General features: G+C 36.1%; 1 protein-coding gene across 1 annotated transcript in view; it reads left to right on the forward strand.

The window, feature by feature from the left end:
• TMPRSS15 (transmembrane serine protease 15) overlaps positions 1-17,432 on the forward strand; it is a 108,181-nt gene extending 90,749 nt beyond the window's left edge. Inside the window, exons 20-25 of the mRNA XM_058661325.1 lie at positions 926-975; positions 1,140-1,314; positions 7,807-7,988; positions 8,494-8,589; positions 11,925-12,064; positions 17,277-17,432. Coding sequence (XP_058517308.1) covers positions 926-975; positions 1,140-1,314; positions 7,807-7,988; positions 8,494-8,589; positions 11,925-12,064; positions 17,277-17,432 — 799 coding nt within the window. The remainder of the gene's footprint in view (positions 1-925; positions 976-1,139; positions 1,315-7,806; positions 7,989-8,493; positions 8,590-11,924; positions 12,065-17,276) is intronic.
• Positions 17,433-21,114: the final 3,682 nt, after the last annotated feature.

The following is a 21,114-nucleotide window of genomic DNA, read 5'->3' on the forward strand; positions in this document are numbered from 1 at the left end:
CACGACACCTATGCCATGCCATGATCATCGTTTTACATTTTTAAGTAGCCTCATATACTCCATCATATACGTTACTTGCTAGCTGTCAGGATGGTCAGACTGCTGAGGCTGGGTTAGTCTCACAGTGCTTGTGTTCAAATAACCTTTGTCCTTTTTCAGTAGTGTCCTCAAAGCACAAAAGAGTGATTCTGGCAATTCAAACACTTCAAAGAGAATTGCAGAATGCTTCCTTTCAACAAAAAAGTGAAAATGCTAGAATACATAAGGAATGACTTGAAACTCATGCTAGAGACGCTAAACACCATGACAGAAAAAAAATTATCCATGAAGTGGTGCGGGAGGCAAAAGAAACTCATGCCAGTTGCTGCCGCAGCTCAAAATGTCAATGTTACTGTCAGGATGTTATAAGTGCTTTGTTGAGGTCAAAGGGCATTTAATGACACACTTTGTGGCTTCAAGCATCCACTGGGGGTCTTTGAAAGTATAAGCTGAGGTTGAGTGAAGACTATTGAATTATGGGATGATGAATTCTGAGGTTAGAGAAAATAACCACATCTATCAATCAATAATGCTCAGTGGTAGGTACACAAAAATAATGTTAAAAGCAAGCAGTTGCTTCAGTTATCATAATAAATTCTAATAAAATAAATATTATTGTCTATATTTTATAGATGAAAAATGGGTCTTGGGAATATTCTGCCCAAAAGCACATGAACGGCAAGTTGCACAGTTAGGCTGCAGATATAATTCCATTTCACTTACCTGTGCCTATTTCTGCTTTGCATTTCAATTTGCCAAAATCTCATGTATGATATTACAATGAAACATCCGTTTTACTAAATCCAAAAAAAAAAGGCTAACCTATACTATTTTACTGTAAACTGTGAAGCACAATTTTTGAAATTTAAATGTTCTTCCGTTACAGTTCACAGTGTTCACAAGATTCCTTGATTCTGTTACAATGTAACCGTAAATGTAAGTAAATATTTGCTTATGCTCTTTAAGCTTTCATTTAAAGATTCTGATCTGGGTGTGTAAGTTCTTTAGTTATTTGTTCACTCTTCAGTGTTTATGATCAGAAGAAAAAAATCCACCAAAATAAAAAATAAATTTTACTCTTTGTTCATTTATTTGAATAGTGTGTGGGACAAAACTGGTGGCTCAAGGTGATCGTCCAAGGATTGTTGGAGGGACTGATGCCAGAGAAGGGGCCTGGCCGTGGGTCGTTGCCCTGTCCTACAATGGTCAGCTGCTCTGTGGTGCATCTCTGGTCAGCAATGACTGGCTGGTGACCGCTGCTCACTGTGTCTATGGGTGAGTATGCTGCCACATGCCTCTTCCCAAATGGGGTCATCAGAGCAAACATTGCCAAAATACCACCTTTCATACAGCATCATAAAGCCATTTCACCAAGGTGGCATCTGATGAAATACCTACTGGGTTGACTGAATTCTACATTAAAGTACCTGTGTATAAGCCCTGACTCTGCTCCAGATTCCAGTTCCCAAGAATAAAATATCCCTTGAGAAACAGCAGATGGTAGATCAAATGCGCAGGAAACTTGGGTTGAGTTCTCGGCTTCAGCAGACCTTAACGCCAGCTGTTGCAGGCACTTTGGCAGGGAACCACCAAATAGGAAATGCCTCTTATCTCTTCTCCCTCTCTCTCCTTTTCTCTTCTTTCTCTCCCTCTTTTTCTCTTCTGTCCCTCTTTCTTCTCTCCCTCTTTCTCTGTTCCTTCTCAAAAAATAATACTAAAAAATAATAAATAAGTAAGATTTAAGACTAATATAAGAAATACATAACTTGGCTTTTGGAACATAACAGGGCAAATTCTTGTTAAGTTTTAAAATTTCTTTGTTCTTAGACCTAGTCGTTACTAAGAAAGAATAAGGTGAGTATGGAAGGATAACAGAGAAAAGAGAGAATCATGATCTTGGGCCCCAGTCATGTTAATTCTCTTCTTCCTCATCAGTGTCTGCACTTTCTGGTTCCAAACAATTTTGAATTGTTAAGGCAGAAAAATTATAGCAGAATATTTCTGTACTGGGTCCAGGATTGATTTACTTAACACACTGAACAGGTGGGATCTCCAGAAAATGGCCTTCAATTACAGATATGTGAAGAAAATACAGAGTTTTGATATAAACACGTGTTCAGGAAAATAGAACATGCATGTAGTTTTGGTTTTAATACAAACAAAGGTGAGTTGTATTCGAATTATGATGAATTAAAAATTGTCCTTTCTAGTCTTGCATTTTATTTGCCTTAGCAACTCAGTGGAAGGATTTTGTTTGTTTGTTTGTGTTTTGTTTTTACCATGAGGTTCTTCATTCATACTTCACAGTTTTGAAAAATCAGAAAAGTTTCCTTGTTAACATAGATACTTCAACAACAAGCATTTTTTTCTCAGTATGGTAGTATTTTGTGTTTTTAAAATCTCTACGTGTGCAGTGAGAAGCTTAATAATTTCCTAATAAAAAAAGAAAAAGGTAACTCAGGTCAAGCATGGCTTGACAGCTCTTCTGCTTGTCCACCAATCACATCATTTAGGCTCAGTTTCCTGAATGTTCCTAAATATCCCCAAGCCTGTTGTGCATTTAAAGTAATACTATGCTTTCCTTTATGAACTGTAAAAGGGTGAATTTAGAAAAGTATGGATCAAATTTACTGTTATTTAAAGGACAATATTTACTTTAAAACAGAGCACAGATTTTTAATCTTATTTATAAGAATATTTTAATGTGTGACCACAGAGGAGCAGTTCAAGATCTCTGAATCTCAACTTCAGTTGTCAAAGGTGTCATAAGGATTTCAATTTCCTAGTTTAGTTGGTAGAACAAAACCAAGATGTTTCAGTACTTTTGCCTACTGTGAGTCATGCAAACAGGCAGTGAAATTTTTATTTAGTTGCAGTTTGTGCATAAGAATGGTCTGTGAAACCAGAGTATAACTCTCAGGAATCTTTAAAAATGCATTATATTTTTGAAAAGATATATTTTATTTTTATTTTACTGACAGATAGTTTTACAGAGAGAGGTCTTCCATCCACTAGTTCACTCCACAAAAGGCTGCAAATACCAGAGCTGAGCTAATCTATATAAAGCTGGAATACAGGAGCTTCCTCCAGGCCTCCCACATGTGTGCAGGATCCCAGGCCCTTAGGCCATTGCTGCTTTCCCAGGCCCCAAGCAGGGAACAGGATTAGAAGTGTGGCAGCTGGAACACAGACTGGTACCCAGGTGGGATCCTGGTACATGCAAAGCAGGACTTTAGCCACTAGGCTACCATGTCTGTCCCTCAGTTCATTCTTACTTTATAGCTAAATAGTACACTATTCTGCATGAACCTTTTCCCCACATCCTCTCCAGCATTTATTTATTTATTTTTATTTTGAAAACCATTCTATTTGGGTTTATGCAAAATCTCGCTGTGATTTTATTGGCATTCCCCTGTACCTAGTAGTCAGCATACTTGGTTTTTGAGCTTCCTGTACTGAAATAATTTCACTTTGCATAAAAATGACAAAAAGTATAGAGAACCCTTTTTTAAATTTTCTCAAAATCAAAATTGCTTACATTTTATTCTGTGTACATTCTTTTTTTCAACCTCTCCAATCTGGAGGCATATTTGTCTCTGATCAATTTGGTAATGAGTTTTGTATTATCGTTTATTCTTAAATACATCAGGAAATTGAAATTTTTAAAAATCCATGCATTTTCATCTTATATTAAATGATGAAAAACAGATGCAGAGATAGAGAGATGAAGAAATACCTTCCATCTATTGATTCACTCCCTAAACACCCACAGCAATCAGGGTAAGCCTGGCTAAGACCAGGAGCACCAAGCTCCACTTGGATATTCCAAACAGGTAGCAGGGACCTAGGTGCTTGCGTCATCATTTGCTGCCTCCCGTGTACGTTAGCAGGAGATAAGACTGGAAGCTGAGTAGCTGGGACTCAGAGCAGGCACTCTGACAATGGATGTAAGCAACCCAGTCAGTAAGATATAAACAGTCTGTGTGTAGTTACCAGTCGCAACCTATTCATGTGTTTGTTCAAGTTAAGAATACACGAAAGGATTTAGGCAATTTTAACCCATGCTTCTATTTAAGACACAATTAGAAATCAGTTCAGTATCTATTTTTGTTTCTTTTTTCCTGTTGATAAATAGAAAAATGTGTAGTATTAGTAAGTTCATTTATTATGAAAATGTATATGCTTGTGAAATTAACTGTCCCGTCAAGACATAAGACACATCTAACACCTAGAAAGTCGCTGAACGGACTTTCCCCATCAAACATCATCCTTCCAGAAAGTTTCTTGAGAAGGCAGGCACGTGTAAATTTATTATCTGGATCATATATTCATTAAGTGTGTGTGTGTGTGTGTATATATATATATATATATATATATATATATATATATATATATATAAAAGATGTAATTAGCTTGAGAAAGTCTTTTGCAGCCACCCACCTTTAATTTAACTCTTAAGACCAAACCAAGCAGATTATTTGATTCTTTAGTGAAACAATACCTTGAAACACATGTCTACATTCCTGAAATAGATGATTCTGTATATGAAATATTTGAAATATGATGGGAAATATTTTACACCTAAATTTCTGAGGGTGATATAGCTAAGGAAACTTTGAAAATCAGTATTTTAATTAGCTAATTGTTGATTATAAATTAACATTACTTAACTACTTGGATTACTGTTTAAAATTCAAATTCTTCTGATTTCTTCCAATAATTGAAGAGATTATGAAAAGTACAGTATTTCTTAAATATTTTTACTTGAAGTCTCTATATATGTTTATGTGTTTGTGTTTGTATGTGTGTATATGTGTGTGCATGTGTTTTAATTATGTGTTTAATTTCATATCTCTCCATCTAGCTCTACAGATTCTGAAAGTTAGAATAATCGCCATAATCTTCTTCAGGTTGCGGAAATATTGTAAAGAAATTTAAAAATTATAATGATTTTACCAATCAAAAAGAGTGAGAACATTTCTTTGGAAAGTACAGAATGAACGTTAGATTAGTGGCTTTGATTTTTTTTGGTTATTGCATTTGTCTTGGTTCCTTGTCCAAATTATTTCATGTTTGAGCTGCTGATCAAAGAACTTTTTCAAAGACTAGAACTTTTTCGATTTATGTCTTTCACATAAATTTTATCAAATTCCAAACTTGTGCTTCTCATTTATGACGATGTATTATCCTTTCAACCTAATTGTATATTTTAGTTTGTCTTCACCAATCAATACATTTTCAATAATTACATGTTATAATTATTCATCCACTCAGAAATTGTGTTTCCTGGGAGTTGTAGTGTCAGGTCTCTGAAATTCTCTCCATCTTGAGAGCTAATTTTTCGTCATTGATCATATTGTCGGATTCTCGTTTTGGTTAGTTATTTCATGCAACTATTTTAGGAATCCTCCTCCTCCTTTCCCTAGCTAAATTTGCCAAACATTAATCCTTTCTACTTTTTGATTTCTTTGCATTTTTGCACGGATTTATTCTGTCAAATGGTTGCTTCTGAGCTATGTCATGTACTAAGTGAGCATTTTTCCAAAATTTTGACATGATAGCACTTGACCTAAACTGCTCATCTGAGAGGCTTTCAAGAAGTTTGTAGAAGCGTGGAATTACATGCTAAGTTTACTTTATGCAAAATATAAAGCACTTTGAAATCCATGCAGAACTTTTTTGTAGCTTTCGTTTCCCATGGTCATTTGGAAGACTCCTTATAAGTAAAGACAGAAAACATGTCTGGAGTGAAGATGGACATTATGTGATGAGCATGTCTTGTTGTTGATACTCTTTTCACAAATTAATTTATTTTCTTTACACTTTCAATTTTCTAAGTTTCAACATGAACTCATGGCCTTTCTCAAACACTTTATTTTATGAAATGGAACAATTATGGTGATTATTATATGATGCTCAAATTGCTGCAATTTGGTCAGTGTATGCCATTTAATCTAGCATCTTCATTCTTTTGAAATTGCTCCTGACATTGTTGAAAGCTTTGTTTCTTTCTTTTTTTAAAGATTTATTTATTTTTATTAGAAGTCAGATTTACAGACAAAAGGAGAGACAGAGATAAAGATATTCTATACACTGGTTTATTCCCAAAATGGCTGCAACGACCGGAGCTGAGCCGATCCAAAGTCAGGAGTTCCTCCTCTGGGTTTTCAATGTGGATGCAGGGTCGCAGGCTTTGGGCCATCCTCCACTGCTTTCACAGGCCGCAAGCAGGGAGCTGGATGGGAAGTAGGGCATTTGGAATATGAACCAGTGCCTATATGGAATCCTAACACATGCAAGACAAGGAGTTAAACCACTAGAGGCTACCACTCCATGCTTGTTTGTGGAGAAGGACTGCAGGGAAGCATAAAGGAGACATAATCAAGGGACTTTTAATCAAGTGATAGACTCATAGCTACTCAATTTGTGTTGCCAAGTGGTAATCAATGGCAAACATCACATATGGAATTTATTCATGCATAAATATTAGGTCAGAGCATTATGATTGGTTTTATTGCTGTATTCATTCTGTGTGAATTCAGTGACATCCCTAACTGGGAAAAGGTTTCTGAAATTCTTTCGATCACTACCAGCATTGCTATGCTATCTCAAGAACCCTGAACCAGGATACAATCTCTGAGGTGAAATATAGTCAAATATATTCTTTATCCCAGCCATATGGTAGCATAGACTTATCCTTCTTAAAAAGTATGTGTGTGTGTGTGTGTGTGTGTGTGTGTATACTTTAATTTTAAGGCCTATTCCAGACTCGTTAAATGAGAATGGAGGGAGGAAGAAGAAGCCAGTATCAGTATTATTTAAAAGCATTCAGAATGAGAATAACATGCAGCCTGAGCTGAGAATTAGAGAGTGAAGGATTTTAAAAAGTGGAAAACACATTAACACTAAGATTTCCTCTGTTATCTGATCATAGAAATTTTAAAAAAAGTCTAAGAAATACATTTAAAGAAGAATCTTGCAGATGCAAGCATTTGGTGCAATGATTAGGCATCCCTTGGGTGTCTGCATCCCTTGGGGAGTGCCTGGGTTTAAATCCCAGACTTGCCCCTGACTCCTGATTCCAGCTAATGCACACTGGGAAGCAGCAGGGTACTGTCAAATATTCAGGTCCCCAGAACCCATATAACAAAATACAGACTGAGTTTCTGACTCCTGACCACCTCGTGGCCTTGCCCTGTTGCAGGCATTTGGGTAGTTCAGACAGCAGGTGGATAAGTTGTTATTCTCTGTTTTTGTGCTTCCCTTTCAACCAAATACAACTAACAAAATTCGATTTCTTTTTTTCTCTTTCTTACTTTAATTTTTTATTGCAAAGTCAGATATATAGAGAAAGGAGGAGAGAAAGAGATGATTCACTACCCAGGTGGCCACAATAGCCGGAGCTGAGCTTAGCCAGAGCTAAGTTGATCCGGAGCCAGGAGCCAGGAGCTTCTTCTGGGTCTCACACGGGTGCAAGGTTCCAAGGCTTTGGGCCGTCCTCAACTGCTTTTCCAGACCACAAGCAGGGAGCTGGATGGCAAGTGGGGCCACCAGGATCAGAATTGGCGTCTATATGGGATCCCGGTGTGGTCAAGGCGAGGACTTTACCCTCTAGGCCACCGCGCCGGGCCCCGTTAAATTTCTTTTATAAGAAAATACTTCAAAAAGATTTTTGGAGCTGTCTTGATGAATACAGTTCTGACATTTTTCTGATATATGACTGCAATGTTTGGAGAGTTTCTCACACTTTTTAATTGCACTTCTCAGGAGAAATATGGAGCCAACTAGATGGACAGCAATCCTAGGACTACACATGACATCGAATCAGACTTCTCCTCATGTGGTAACTCAGCGGATAGACGAAATTGTCATTAGCCCACATTATAATGAACGGGCAAATGATGCTGACATTGCCATGATGCATCTTGAAGTTCAAGTGAATTACACAGGTGAAAAGAATCACTCTCCATCATCTGCCTTGCTCCATCTTCATATCCAAAATAAGACTGAAATATTTACAGTAACAATGCCTAAGTAATCCATAAATCCTGCAAAATTTGTTAGAGAATTGTAATTAAGTGATTCAAGGAATTACAAAAATATATTACATTTTATTCATCAAGTGGTTTATAGCCAAATGTCTAGAAAGAATCAATATAATACAGCAGATGTACAATGGACTTTGTAAAAATTTCTTAATACATCACAATGATGAATGAAGGTCTTCCCTAATCCACAGGTTAAGACAGCCATGGTACTAGCTGTGAAAGAAGCATTGCTGTATGATGTTCAAACTTAACTTGTTTCCTAAAGACTGCTGCCTAAAAGTTGTTCAGCTAGAATAAAATAAAAAGTGTAAACTATTAGATTAAATGTTGCAAATATTTAATTATTAAAGCTTATTAGAAATTCATGTGTATCCTTGTTGTTTTTGTTTTCCTTTTTTGCTTTTAGATTATATACAACCCATTTGCTTACCAGAAGAAAATCAAATTTTTCCTCCAGGAAAAAACTGTTCCATTGCTGGCTGGGGGAGGCTTTTATATCAAGGTAAATAACCAGACGTGGAAAAACGAAAATGCTCACGAGGTATACTCAAAGTATGCCTTGGTATTATCTGGTGAATATTTTAAACCTTTTTACCTAAAGGAAAAGGATTCCTTCATGCTTCAGGATTTGATTCTATCTGCTGATAAGATTTGGCTAGTGAATGACTCTTACACTCAAGACTGTTGACACCCTAGAATTACACAGCATCTTCTAAATTAAAAAATGATGCAGATATAGCCAAATGAGGTTTTTCAAAGTATTGTATCACTTCATACCTCCCAGTTATAATTGCATAACTCACTCTCTCTCTGTCTCTCTCTCTGACTTTATAACCTTGCCTTTAAATAAATAAATGAATAAATAAATCTTGAAGGCCTCATTGGTTTAGAATTTAAATAGGGATACTCCGTCTAGGACAGAGTATTGGCCGTCTATTAGAAATTGCACAAATGGAATGGCATTATAATTTGATAGGGGAATTTGATCTGTGTAATCTAAACAGATGATAACTATTGTACTTAAAATCCCTATTTACTGAAGAGGAAAATCAGCCCAATCTTGGGAGAGGTGTAGGTTTTGAGAATCAAAACAAAGCTAAAATAGTATTACTTCTCAGAGAGAGCATCAGGTTCAAATTCAAATGTTTGCTTGATGATTCTAACAAAAGTTCTCCACAGTAATTTTGCTGAGAATATCTCATGTTGCTCTCCATAAAATGTATTAATGTCACTGACTGTGTATTGTTATGTTTCCTCTGCTTTAAAAATGTTATGATTTATTAAATTTAAAATTTGCAGAGTAAAAAATGGTTCCTACATAAATTTGTTGTCTTAAATGTCAAAATTAAAGATATTTTATGACTATAGTATAGACTCATCAAGAAATTATCCTTTAACAAAATTTAGGTAATTGTAAGTTTTTTATAGCTAAGTAAACATGGATTACAGCGATTTATGGTCACTAAAGATATATGAGTAATTGAATAACCAAAGTCTCCAAGAGTGTTATGGTGCCAGGAAAAAACTATAACTGAAATATATTTCATTTAGGAATAAATGGCAAGGTCAAATTCAAGTACTTGTTGGGTAATGATTATTTTAATAAAATGTTAGTATGTTTGCATTATTTCTATTGATTACATTTTATAAAATATAAATTTCCTTTTCAAATATTTATTTATTTGTTTGTTTAAAAGACAGAGGGAGGGAGAGACAGAGAGATAGCTTCTATCTACTGATTTCACTCCACAAGTGGCCATAATGGCCTGAGCTGTGCTGATTCAAAAGCAGCATCTTCTTCCAGGTCTCTTATATGGATGCAGGATCCCAAGCACTTGGGCCATCCTCTGTTGCTTTTGTGGGTGCATTAGCAGGAAGCTCAATGGGAAGTGGAAGAGCTTACATTTGAGCCAGTACTCATATGAGATTCTGGTGTCGCAGGCAATAGCTTTACCCACTGTGCTAACAGAGCAAGCTCAATACCAATTTCCTATCTTGTGAGTATGTTAATTAGATAAGAAATCCATAAGCCCATTGTCCATTGGGAAGAAATGAGGTAATACTAGTTGGCAAAATTAAGACTATCAGTAATTCTTAAAAGAATTATGCTGAAATATTGATGTATATATGTGTATATATGTTTGTTCATGTGTTTCTTCTTAATTATCCCCATGTCAACTCATGTTGACAAATAGCTGTTAAATGTAAGATCACTTTTCTAATTTTTCTTTACCAAATCATTTTATTAATTCCAAATTTTTCATTGATGAGTAGCAAGAATGATTGTGCATCTTTTAAAAAAATTATTTATTTTTATTGGAAAGTCATATATACAGAGAGGAGGAGAGATAGAGTTTAAAATCTTCTAAACAATGATTCCTCCCCAAGTGGCAACAATGGCCAGAGCTGAACTGATCCAAAACCAGGAGCCAGGAGCTTCTTCTGGGTCTCCCACATGAGTGCAGGGTCCCAAGGATTTAGGCCATCCTCCACTGCTTTCCCAGGCCACAAACAGGGAGCTGGATTGGAAGCGGGGCCACTGAGATTAAAACTGGTGCCCATATGGAATCCTGTCATTTGCAAATTGAGGGTTAGCTTCTAGGCTACTTGTCCAGGCCCCATGATTGTGTGTCTTATTGCAAAGCTAAAGCTACTGAGTCAATTCTTGGCCCTCATAGGAAAGCTAAGGATGCTTATACAGACTTTGATTTTTTTTTCTGACTACAACCTCGGCAATTCATTTTCTTATCCAAGTACCTTGTCAAAATTTAAGTCAACAACCAACATGCTTCTGGATTTGCTGACATGACACACAATGTATTTATGTTGTCTTCCCTTAAAACTCATTTTAATTGCCAAGCTAGTCCTTTAATTCTGACATGGGGGTAGTGTTTGGCAAGAAAGAACATGACATATTGGAACTCTGTTTTTCTGGAGAACCAGTTATTACGCATTTGCCAACAAAGCTACTGAGTCATATAGGCACTGCACCACCTAAATTGCATATATAGACACACATCACATACACAGAACTATACACACACATTCCTTCTGTCTTTCTGGTACATTAAGTTAAACGAAACTAATGGCACATATTCCTTTGTAACACTGACAGAATGAACTAATTTTGTAAATTATTAGAAATTGTTTAACATACCACCTCCTGAACCATTAATACCTGCTTGCTTCACATCTTTTCTGGGAATTAGTGTCTCAGTAAGCAGATTCACACTTGAAGTAAACGAATAAGTTGATGAAAAGAATGAAAGTGCCTTTTGCTAAAAAATAAATGCTTCATTTACTTTCACCTGCGTGTAGATGGCAAGCTGATTGCCCGAGATCAGGACACAGTTCACTGGAGCTTTGTCCTCTGCTCAATATGCACCTGCTCACTCACACAGCACCACAAAGCAGCGGAATGCTGTTATACAGGAGGGAAACACCTCCTCAGGTGGTAAATGAAAAGTGCTCCTGGGTTTCTGAGTCACGGCTAATTCCCATGAATGGCAGTCTTTGTGTCAACAGACTTTACCTTGGTGAGCAAGACTGTAACCTTTTATCATTCTTGAAGATGCCTAATGAGTGTCTAGTCCAATCTCCCATTTCTACTAGCCTTTTGGGAGATTGGAGGGAGTGGATTGGTAGAGAAGTGCTTTGGTGAAATCAACAGATGGTCTCTATTTTGTGCTATCAAATGCAAAGTTAACATTTGGCTCCATTATATATACACACAATAGTCAATAGTGACAGTGAAATGTTGGAATAAGTAAGACTGATCGTTCATGCAAGGATGCGTGTCGATCACTTCTGACTGGTTGTATTATCCATTTTGAGCAGGTGTCACGGCAGATATATTGCAAGAAGCTGTTGTTCCTCTTGTCTCGAATGAGAAATGTCAACAACAGATGCCGGAATATAATATAACTGAAAATATGATGTGTGCAGGCTATGAAGAAGGAGGAGTAGACACATGCCAGGTAAATGTGTGAGACTGTGCAACACACGTTTTCAGACATTTTGCTGTATGATGTCACTGCTTGACAATAATTTAGAAACTGAAGAAAACCTTAAGATCCCTTTAATTTCACCCCTTCTTTTACAAAGCTGTTGTTATTCCCGGTTTATGCAGTACTGGCCATGAATCTGAGTACTAGAAAGTAAACTAGATTTTAAGAGTAGCAGCCACACATTACGTGTCTTTCGAAACCAAGTATTATATTTTTATGTGTGAGGCAACCAGGTAAAATAAGCAACAAAGTGCTTGGATTCAACAAGAGACTGTGTGTTTCACCTAAAAAAAAGATTTATGTTAAAATTTCCAAGTCTTTTAAACCCTTTAAAAAAAATATGACTGAGGGTCAATCTAGTCTATGGGCTCTAAATCTCCTCCCTGAATTTAGAAACGTACCACATGTTCAGCAACGTGAAATAATTTCTAATGTGAACTAACCTGAGTAAAAATCCAGGAGAATCTATTTATAGGCAATTTAACACTAACCAACTAAAACACAAATAAGGAACTCGGTGCAACCTGCCATTTTCCTGGACCTGGACTCATATACTAGAATTTCATCTTGTCTTTTACATTCTATTTTAGAGATCTAAGCATGAATTGTTGCCACTGATAATGTCAATATTGCAATGTTTGAAATGTTGATAGGTTTAACTTGTGTGATCACCTGAAAAAAAAAATCTTTACATTTGAGTCTCAATGAGACATTCTATTATCTAGAAATAATGCGATTTTCTGTTATCTCAGTGAAACTACTACTACTCAAGAAACAAAAACCAAATTCTCATATGTTAGAGTAGCAATAATTAGATACAGCAGAGTATTAAACAAGAGCATGGCTTCTGTTTTCAGAAATCGCTTTTTGGAACCTGAGTATAACTATTACTAGTAAGATTTTGTACAAATCACTTAGGATTTTTTGAGAATGCAAGCACTTTACATACATCTAACACCACCAAATAGGAATTAAAAATATTATCAATTTTATTATGAGATTTAGTAAATAGCTCATCTGATATGTTATCTGTAATTTAAAGATTAATAAAATATTAATGCATTAATCTTTCCTTAGATTACACATGACTGAACTACTGAACATTGATTAATTTATCATTGAATAATTTATATATATGGAAGCAGCAGTTCATACTATCTGAAAATAATTTATTATGAGAAAAATGTAACAATCTGTTTCATAAATTAATAAGATCATAATAATCTGACAAGAATTTTTTACACAGTATGCTTATTTGTCTGTGTATGCTTTATTTAAACTAATGTCTCTAGTCATATTAGACTTCCAATCTAGCATTACAGTCATTACCTTTAATGGATACTTGCAAATTTAAGACATATTGAGTAACTTTCTTGCTTAAAATTTACCTCTACATCTTATATTTCCCTTTTAAGCTAAAAAGTGTACTAAACATAAGATACGTGGCCACTTAAAGGGGATCTCTGAGATTATTTTACAAGAGGAACATCAGCTATGCAGCTTCAGCTACAGTTAATGGGAATTTTGTGGTACACATCTTGTAGAGCATGAAAATATATGGCAGCTAAAGCTGTTGCTATTAGAGTTACATTAGGGCAATAACTAATGCCAGATCTCTGAAATATTATAATTGGCTTTAATTCCTATGGACACCAACTATTTTATTCATCAGCAAGAAAGAAAGTGTTCATATAAAGCATTTTCTTGTATACCATAATGTCATTGTAATTAGTAAACAATACTTTAGGTCATCACAAAATTTTCTTTGACCAACAATACTCTCTTTTTATATAAGGATTAACTCATTAAAAATTGCATTATTAAAATTGTGAACATATATTATTCATACATTACTTAAATAAAGTCTTTGAAACTTTTTCTCAATATTAAAGTGTCACAAAATGTCAGACTTTGCCTTAGTCACTCCCAAGTTCTTTAGTATCTGTCTTTTCAAAAGCCTGCATTTCGTGGCAGTTGTCTTGAAATATCAACAACATGAATGACTAAAGAATGTCTCTTTCCTTGTAAAAGGTAATGACATTCATAGCTCAGAGTTGTATGTGTCAACTTGTTTTTCAAACAAGACTTCCAGTCCATATCACCAGCAACTCTGAAAACTTGTTACACATACAAATTCTCTGATCCCTTGAAACACTTTCTGAGAAATTCTTTGAAGATGGGATCAGCAGTGTTTGCTTTATCATGTCCTTCACATGGCTCTGACACTAAGGCTTGAGAGTCTTTGTTTTAAATGGAGGCTGATCATTGGGGGATTTATTGTAAATACAGTAACTGCAAGTTCTAACAGGAAACTCTGAAGTCAGTACTTCACATTCTGGGATTCATTAACATTTACAGGTATTTATGTATCTCTGAGAGTGTGGAAATAACTCACTTCTTGAACATATGAGACAACTTAGGCAAAGAGATATTAGGCCAAAACAAAGTCATTAGGACCTCAGAAATTATGTAAATACACCAACATCTCCCTGCATGACACTCCTGTCCAGCAGAACGTGACTAGCATGCTGCATGGCCCCTTTACTAAAGGCACTTGACTCCGTGAATGTTGGGAAAATTAAAATGCTTATTCATGTCATCCATGTCTGGATCTTCTTGTCCATCACAATTTTAATTATTTTTTATAAAGATTTATTTTTCATTGCAAAGTCAGATATGTAGAGAGAGGAGGAGAGATAGAAAGAACTTTTGTCCGATGATTCACTCCCCAAGTGACCACAACTGCCCAGTGCTCTGCCGATCCGAAGCTAGGATCCAGGACATTCTTCCAGGTCTCCCACGTGGGTGCAGTGTCCCAAGGCACTGGGCCATCCTCGACTGCTTTCCCAGGCCACAAGCAGGGAGCTGAATGGGAAGTGGAGCTGCCGGGATTGGAACCGGTGCCCATATCGGATCCCTGCGTGTTCAAGGAGAGGACTTTAGACTCTAAGCCACTGTGCTAGGCCCCAATTTTAATTATTTAAAAAAAAAATCAAGTGACTCCTTTCAAAATATAGAGGTGGCTTTTAATAATTTCTAAATCATTGATAATGTATTTTGAACCTTGGATATTTTAAAATGTTTTTGGAAAATGAATTAAAAATAGTTTTGATGCAAAAAAAAAAGTGGAATGCACTCATAAAAAACTTTTCCAAAACTTCATGAAAAATATGTGTTATAAATTGTGCATGGATTTCAAAATACCTTTTTCCCCCCACAATGAACACCTATCTTTCAACTGGAATTTTGCATGAATTCTTTGTAGAACCCTCATATTCTACTTTTTTTTTTAAGCTTTAGTTAATTAATTGAAAACCAGAACTACAGAAAGAGAGGGAGAGACAGTGAGATCTTCCATTCACTGGTTCTCTCGCTAAAGGGCCCCTCTGCTAAGAACTTGCGTGGTCTGAAGCCAGGACCCTTCCCCTGAGTTTCCCATGTGGTGTTGGACTAAAAACACTTGGGGTATCCTCAGGTGCTTTCCAAAGCACTTCAGTTGGGAGGTGGGAATTAGAGTAGCTGAGACTGAAACCAATGCTCATTTTGGATGCAGGCACCTCAAGTGGCAACTTTCCCCACAATGCCACAACAGGGACCTCCTGAAATACCATCATAGTCTTTTGCTCAGATCTCTGAACTAATATCAAAGGCTTAGGGTACAAAAACACAAATTGTAGCTCCTACCTTCGGGCAGACTGGACATTCCGGTAAGCGGATTTGCCAACACAATTTATGTTCCCCTGTATCTAAGAGAAAAGAGATGCTTCGAGAGATTACTTTAGCCCCGTTAACTACAGGCCTCCAAGACAAGAAGGCAAAAAGTCCCTTGGGCTATTTTGTGATGTCAGTCTGTGGTTGAAATAGTGTGCAATGCCAGTGATTGCAAACAAAATGTAGATAACTTTACATTTGCATAAATATAAAAGTAGAATATGATTTAAGTATTTGTATGATTATTATGAGAAAATAATGTACCAAGGTAATATCATTAAAAAATGATACTTTAAGCTTTTACTGTCATTACCTCTATTACATAAAACCATCACACAAATAAAACCTGTTTGATTAACTCTATTATATTTTTCCAATATGACATATTTAAGAAAAGAAAAACATTCACTTTTTTCTGTAGATTATGTATTTGGTCACACATGCCTTCTTCTTGTAAATGTGAAACTGAGAACCTCTTTATCTTATTATGTGCAAAAAAAGATGGAGTCTTTTTGTTTATATTTCAGAATAGCTTTAAATGCATAGATTGGAAGTAACGGATTTCCCATATACCCAACCTGAATTCTCCTGGTATAGCATCGTTCATACTAAAATGCAATTGTCACAATTGAAAACTGCACCCAGAGTCCCTATAGAAATCTAACAGAAATATATTTATCAAAATTAGTAGCCACACCCAAATTCTCCTATTAATTTTTAGCCAAATTCCTTCTTCATATACCACCCGCTCACAGCTTCTAGAATCAACAGTGTGCTTTGAGATTAAGGTTGATCCTTTTACCTCTCATACATGAGAACAAGTACTTCTGTTTCTGACTTCCTTTACTTACCATGATCAGCTCCAGTTCCACTTATTTTGTTGCAGATAGACGGATCTCATCCTTTTATAGCTGGATAATTTTCCATTCTCTATATGTTCATCATTTCAACTCTAAGATAAAACATGTGCTGTCACTTGAGATTGTATCACAGATTTTCCCATTTCAAGTGAAATGTTATTTTTTCCAATATGACTGTTTTGAGAAATCTAAAATCAGCGTTAGATCTGAGTTCTAAATTCAGATGAGTTGCTTTTTCCTCAAAATCCTTCATGACACTAAGAATTCATCTCTGTTAAGAATATAATTAGCTTTTATTATACATTGTGGTTGCGGCATTTTTTTCTCATTGTCTTCAGAGAAGTTCTTATAGTGCCATTAAAATTACACAATTAATGAGAAAATATCTGCTAATTTCCAGAGGTTATTTTTAAAAGTTATAAACCATGTCTCCCTTGTCTCCTTTTCTTTCTTCTGCATGAGGAGCAGAGTTCTCGTTCATGATCCAGAATGATATTACACAGATGTCCTTAAATTATATTTTCATAATCAGTTTGCTTTCAACAATAATATTATATGCTTATGACAACTAACCATATATCCAATATTTTCTTTTTCAATTCACTTTTTAGGGGGATTCAGGAGGACCGCTAATGTGCCAAGAAAACAACAGGTGGTTCCTTGTTGGTGTGACATCATTTGGATACCAGTGTGCCCAGCCTAATCGCCCAGGGGTTTATGTGAGAGCCACGAGGTTCACAGAATGGATACAAAGTCTCCTTGATTAGAGCATTTCCTAAATCAAACGTGAGAAGTGGTAGTTTTCCCGTTCCCCTTTATGAAGCATAGCAATCAATTTTGTGGGGGGGGGGGAAAGAAAGAACTATAAACCTTCCTTCTTAAATAAGTCGCTAAGATGCTAATGGAAAGATAGAGAAAGTCCATCTTTCCAAAAGGAAGTAACTTTAAATGTCTGGATTGCCTTGTGAACAGCTCTTCTTCCACGGATGCATCATTTCCTTCTCCTTTAGTCATTGTTTTCAACATTTTCTGTTATTTAAATGAATATTACTTAAAAAATGTCCTGTAGACTTAAAAAATTATGAGCAAATGTTGGAACAGAAGTGAAATAAGTCACTTTCCCAATGCATCTTACAGTTTAAAATAAAATAAATTATCTCATGCCTACCTAGCTTGCTGTTATCAGAATCGCAACAGTTTTCTGAATTTAATTAAAATTCATTTCCATTTTAACTTAAGTATCTTTTTCCTACTCATAAAAAAGCACTATTGTAAGCACATTGTGATTGTATATTTCTGTACAGTAAGTCAATTAAACAATAAATAAGGCACAGGTTTGTATATCACCTAATATAATGTTAAAAAATTAAAGTGGCCATTCTACATAGATCATTTGTCACCTGGATTACCCATACTGTCCATTTATTTTAAGTCAGAATTCTTAAGAGTCAAAAAAAAAAAAAAAATCAGACACATTACAAATGCTTTATTTGGTTTATGTGTTTTCCAGGGGATATTTGTTGCATGTGAAAAACTTATTTGGACACACTTGAATTGTTCATTAAGAAGGCAAAAATGTGTAATAAATGAATTTGCTTCACTTGTTTTAATTTTTTGGATTATTTCCAAAGTAAGAAAAAACTGAAATTTAACTTACCACACAGAATGCATTGAATTATTTCTGGGGAAAAATCGATACCTACTCAATACAACACACACACACACACACACACACACATACATTCTTGCATGGGTCCAACTAATGGATAAGCTTTACGGAAAATAAGATATTGAAGCACTCCGAGGATTATTGATGTGTGTAACAGTATATTTTGAAAAAACTCCAAGCACTGGGCCCAGTATGCTAGCCTAGCGGCTAAAGTTTTCGCCTTGTATGGGCCAGAATCCAATTTGGGTGCTGGTTTGTGTCCCAGCGGTCCTGCTTCCCATTCAGCTCTCTGCTTGTGTGCCCTGCACCCACATGGGAGACCCAGAGGAGGCTCCTGGTCCTGGCTTTGGATAGGCGCAGTTCCTGATGTTGTGGCCGCTTGAGGAGTGAATCAGCAGATGGAAGATCTTCCTCTTTGTATCTCCTCCTCTCTGTATATCTGACTTTCCAATAATAAAATAAATAATCAAAAAAAAATCTCCAAGCACAGCATCAGTCTATTTACTAAAAGGAAGATTGTTGAATAACCTTTATTCATACATGGATTCATTCACTGAAGCCAGAATTATCCAGAATTGGATAAAGATAAAACACAAAGTTGCAACTGTTCCCCTTTGGTTTTCTGCATCTGCATTGTAGCTGTCCTAGTCTTGGGTGGCATAGATGAAAGAAAAAAAAATCCAGCTTTTTTTCTCCTGATATGGCTCAGCAAAAGGGAGAAAGGCATGATGGTAGCTTGGAGAGCAGTTAGATCCCAGCAGCTGGCCTCCCATCCACATTGAAAAACAGGCAGCCAAGAAAACAACAAAACAGCCAAAATGTTCAGACCTCAGCATAAATTGCAGCTGTGCGTTCTCTCACTCTCTAAGCATCTGGAGAGGGCCAATGCCATTAATTTCTATTTGACCTCTCAGTTTTGTCAAACAACTCCAGTCATCAAATGCATGAATAAGACTATTTTATTATTCAACTTAAAAAATAAGTGATGGGGAAAATTAAACTTCCACAACTTTTATTCTTACTACATTTAAAAATAATTTGTTTCACCAGAAGGGAACCCACACAGATACAGTCAAATAATCTTTGACAAAAGGACAAACGACAACCCAGGCAAATGGGAAGGTCTGTTTAATAAATGCTGTTGGGACAACTGGTTGATAGCCTGTAGAAGCAAAAAGACCCACATCTCTCACCATACACTAAGATCAAATCTAAATGGATAAAAGATCTAAACCTATATCCAGAAACCTTCAAACTTTCGGAAGAAAATGTTGGAAATACTCTGCAAGATCTAGGGGTAGGTCCCTACTTCCTAAGAAGGACACCAAAAGCAATAGAAATCAAGACCAGAATAAACAAATGGGACCTCATCAAACTAAGAAGCTTCTGCACAGCAAAGGAAATAATCTACAAAGTAAAAAAGCAGCCCACAGAATGGGAGAAGATCTTTGCGCACTACATAGGTGATAGAGGGCTAATCTCCAGAGTATACAAAGAATTACAAAACAGCCAAAACACCAAAATAAACAAGCCACTCAAGAAATGGGCGCAGGAAATGAGCAGACATTTCACAAAGGAACAATCCCAAATGGCAAATAAACATATGAAAAAATGCTCAAGCTCCCTGGCAATAAGGGAAATCCAAATTAAAACATCAATGAGGTACCACCTGATGCCAGTAAGACTGGCCCACATGAATAAAAGCACCAACAACACTTGTTGGCGAGGTTGCGGGGAAAAGGGAACCCTACTCCACTGCTGGTGGGGCTGCAGGCTGGTACAGCCTCTATGGAAATCAGTATGGAGAACATTCAAACAACTCAAAATCGACATACCGTATGATCCAGCAATAGCACTCCAAGGAATATATCCAAAACACCTGTTTTATGAGAAACCAACATGCACTCCTATGTTCATAGCAGCACAATCAGTAATTGCAAAAACATGGAAACAACCAAAATGCCCATCAACAGAGGATTGGATAAGAAAGCTATGGTTCATCTACTCCATGGAATACTACTCAGCTATTAAAAAAAACAAAATGCAGTTCTTTGTGACCAAGTGGGCCAAACTGGAAACCATAATGCTGAGGGAAATGAGCCAATCCCATAGGGTTAGATACCACATGTTTGCCTTAATTTAAGAAGATATGATGTTATGCATAACATGTTATGTTATGGAGGTTATGTCATATGTAGTATATAAACTTAAATGGAAATGTGAATGGGGTGGTCACAGAATGTGGTTAAGAAATCGCATTTATTTTTAACACGTTGGCTGCTCAATACTATATCAATTAATTCCATAACGATGTTAATTGTTGCTGATGGTATGTTGGAGCTTTTAATTGATTGGGATGATACTCTGCTGTCTCTGCCCTCAGACCAGAGAGGGTCTCCCCAATAAGTAGTTGGACTTGACTGGACTATAAGATGTTGGACTGTATACTTGGCATATGCTTGCTAAGAGGGAATCTCAACTGAACTTGAACTATGGTTACGCAACAAGGTGGAGGAACCCACCATGGGGGGAGGGTGTGGGGAAGTGTGGGGAGAATCCCAGTTCCTATGAAATACAACACAATGTAATTAATGAATAAATTTAATATAAAATAAATAAATTTCATCAAAATCTTAAAAAAATAATTTGTTTCATCTAAACTTTATCAGTATTTTGTTCACTGAGGACTATAGTAAATACCCATGATCATTCTTCGGAAACAAGAATTGTTTATTTGGTTCAAAGTAGTGTCATGATATTTCAAAACCAGATCGTTACAA

This window comes from Ochotona princeps, chromosome 3, assembly GCF_030435755.1.
Source record: "Ochotona princeps isolate mOchPri1 chromosome 3, mOchPri1.hap1, whole genome shotgun sequence".
Taxonomy (NCBI): Eukaryota; Metazoa; Chordata; class Mammalia; order Lagomorpha; family Ochotonidae; genus Ochotona; species Ochotona princeps.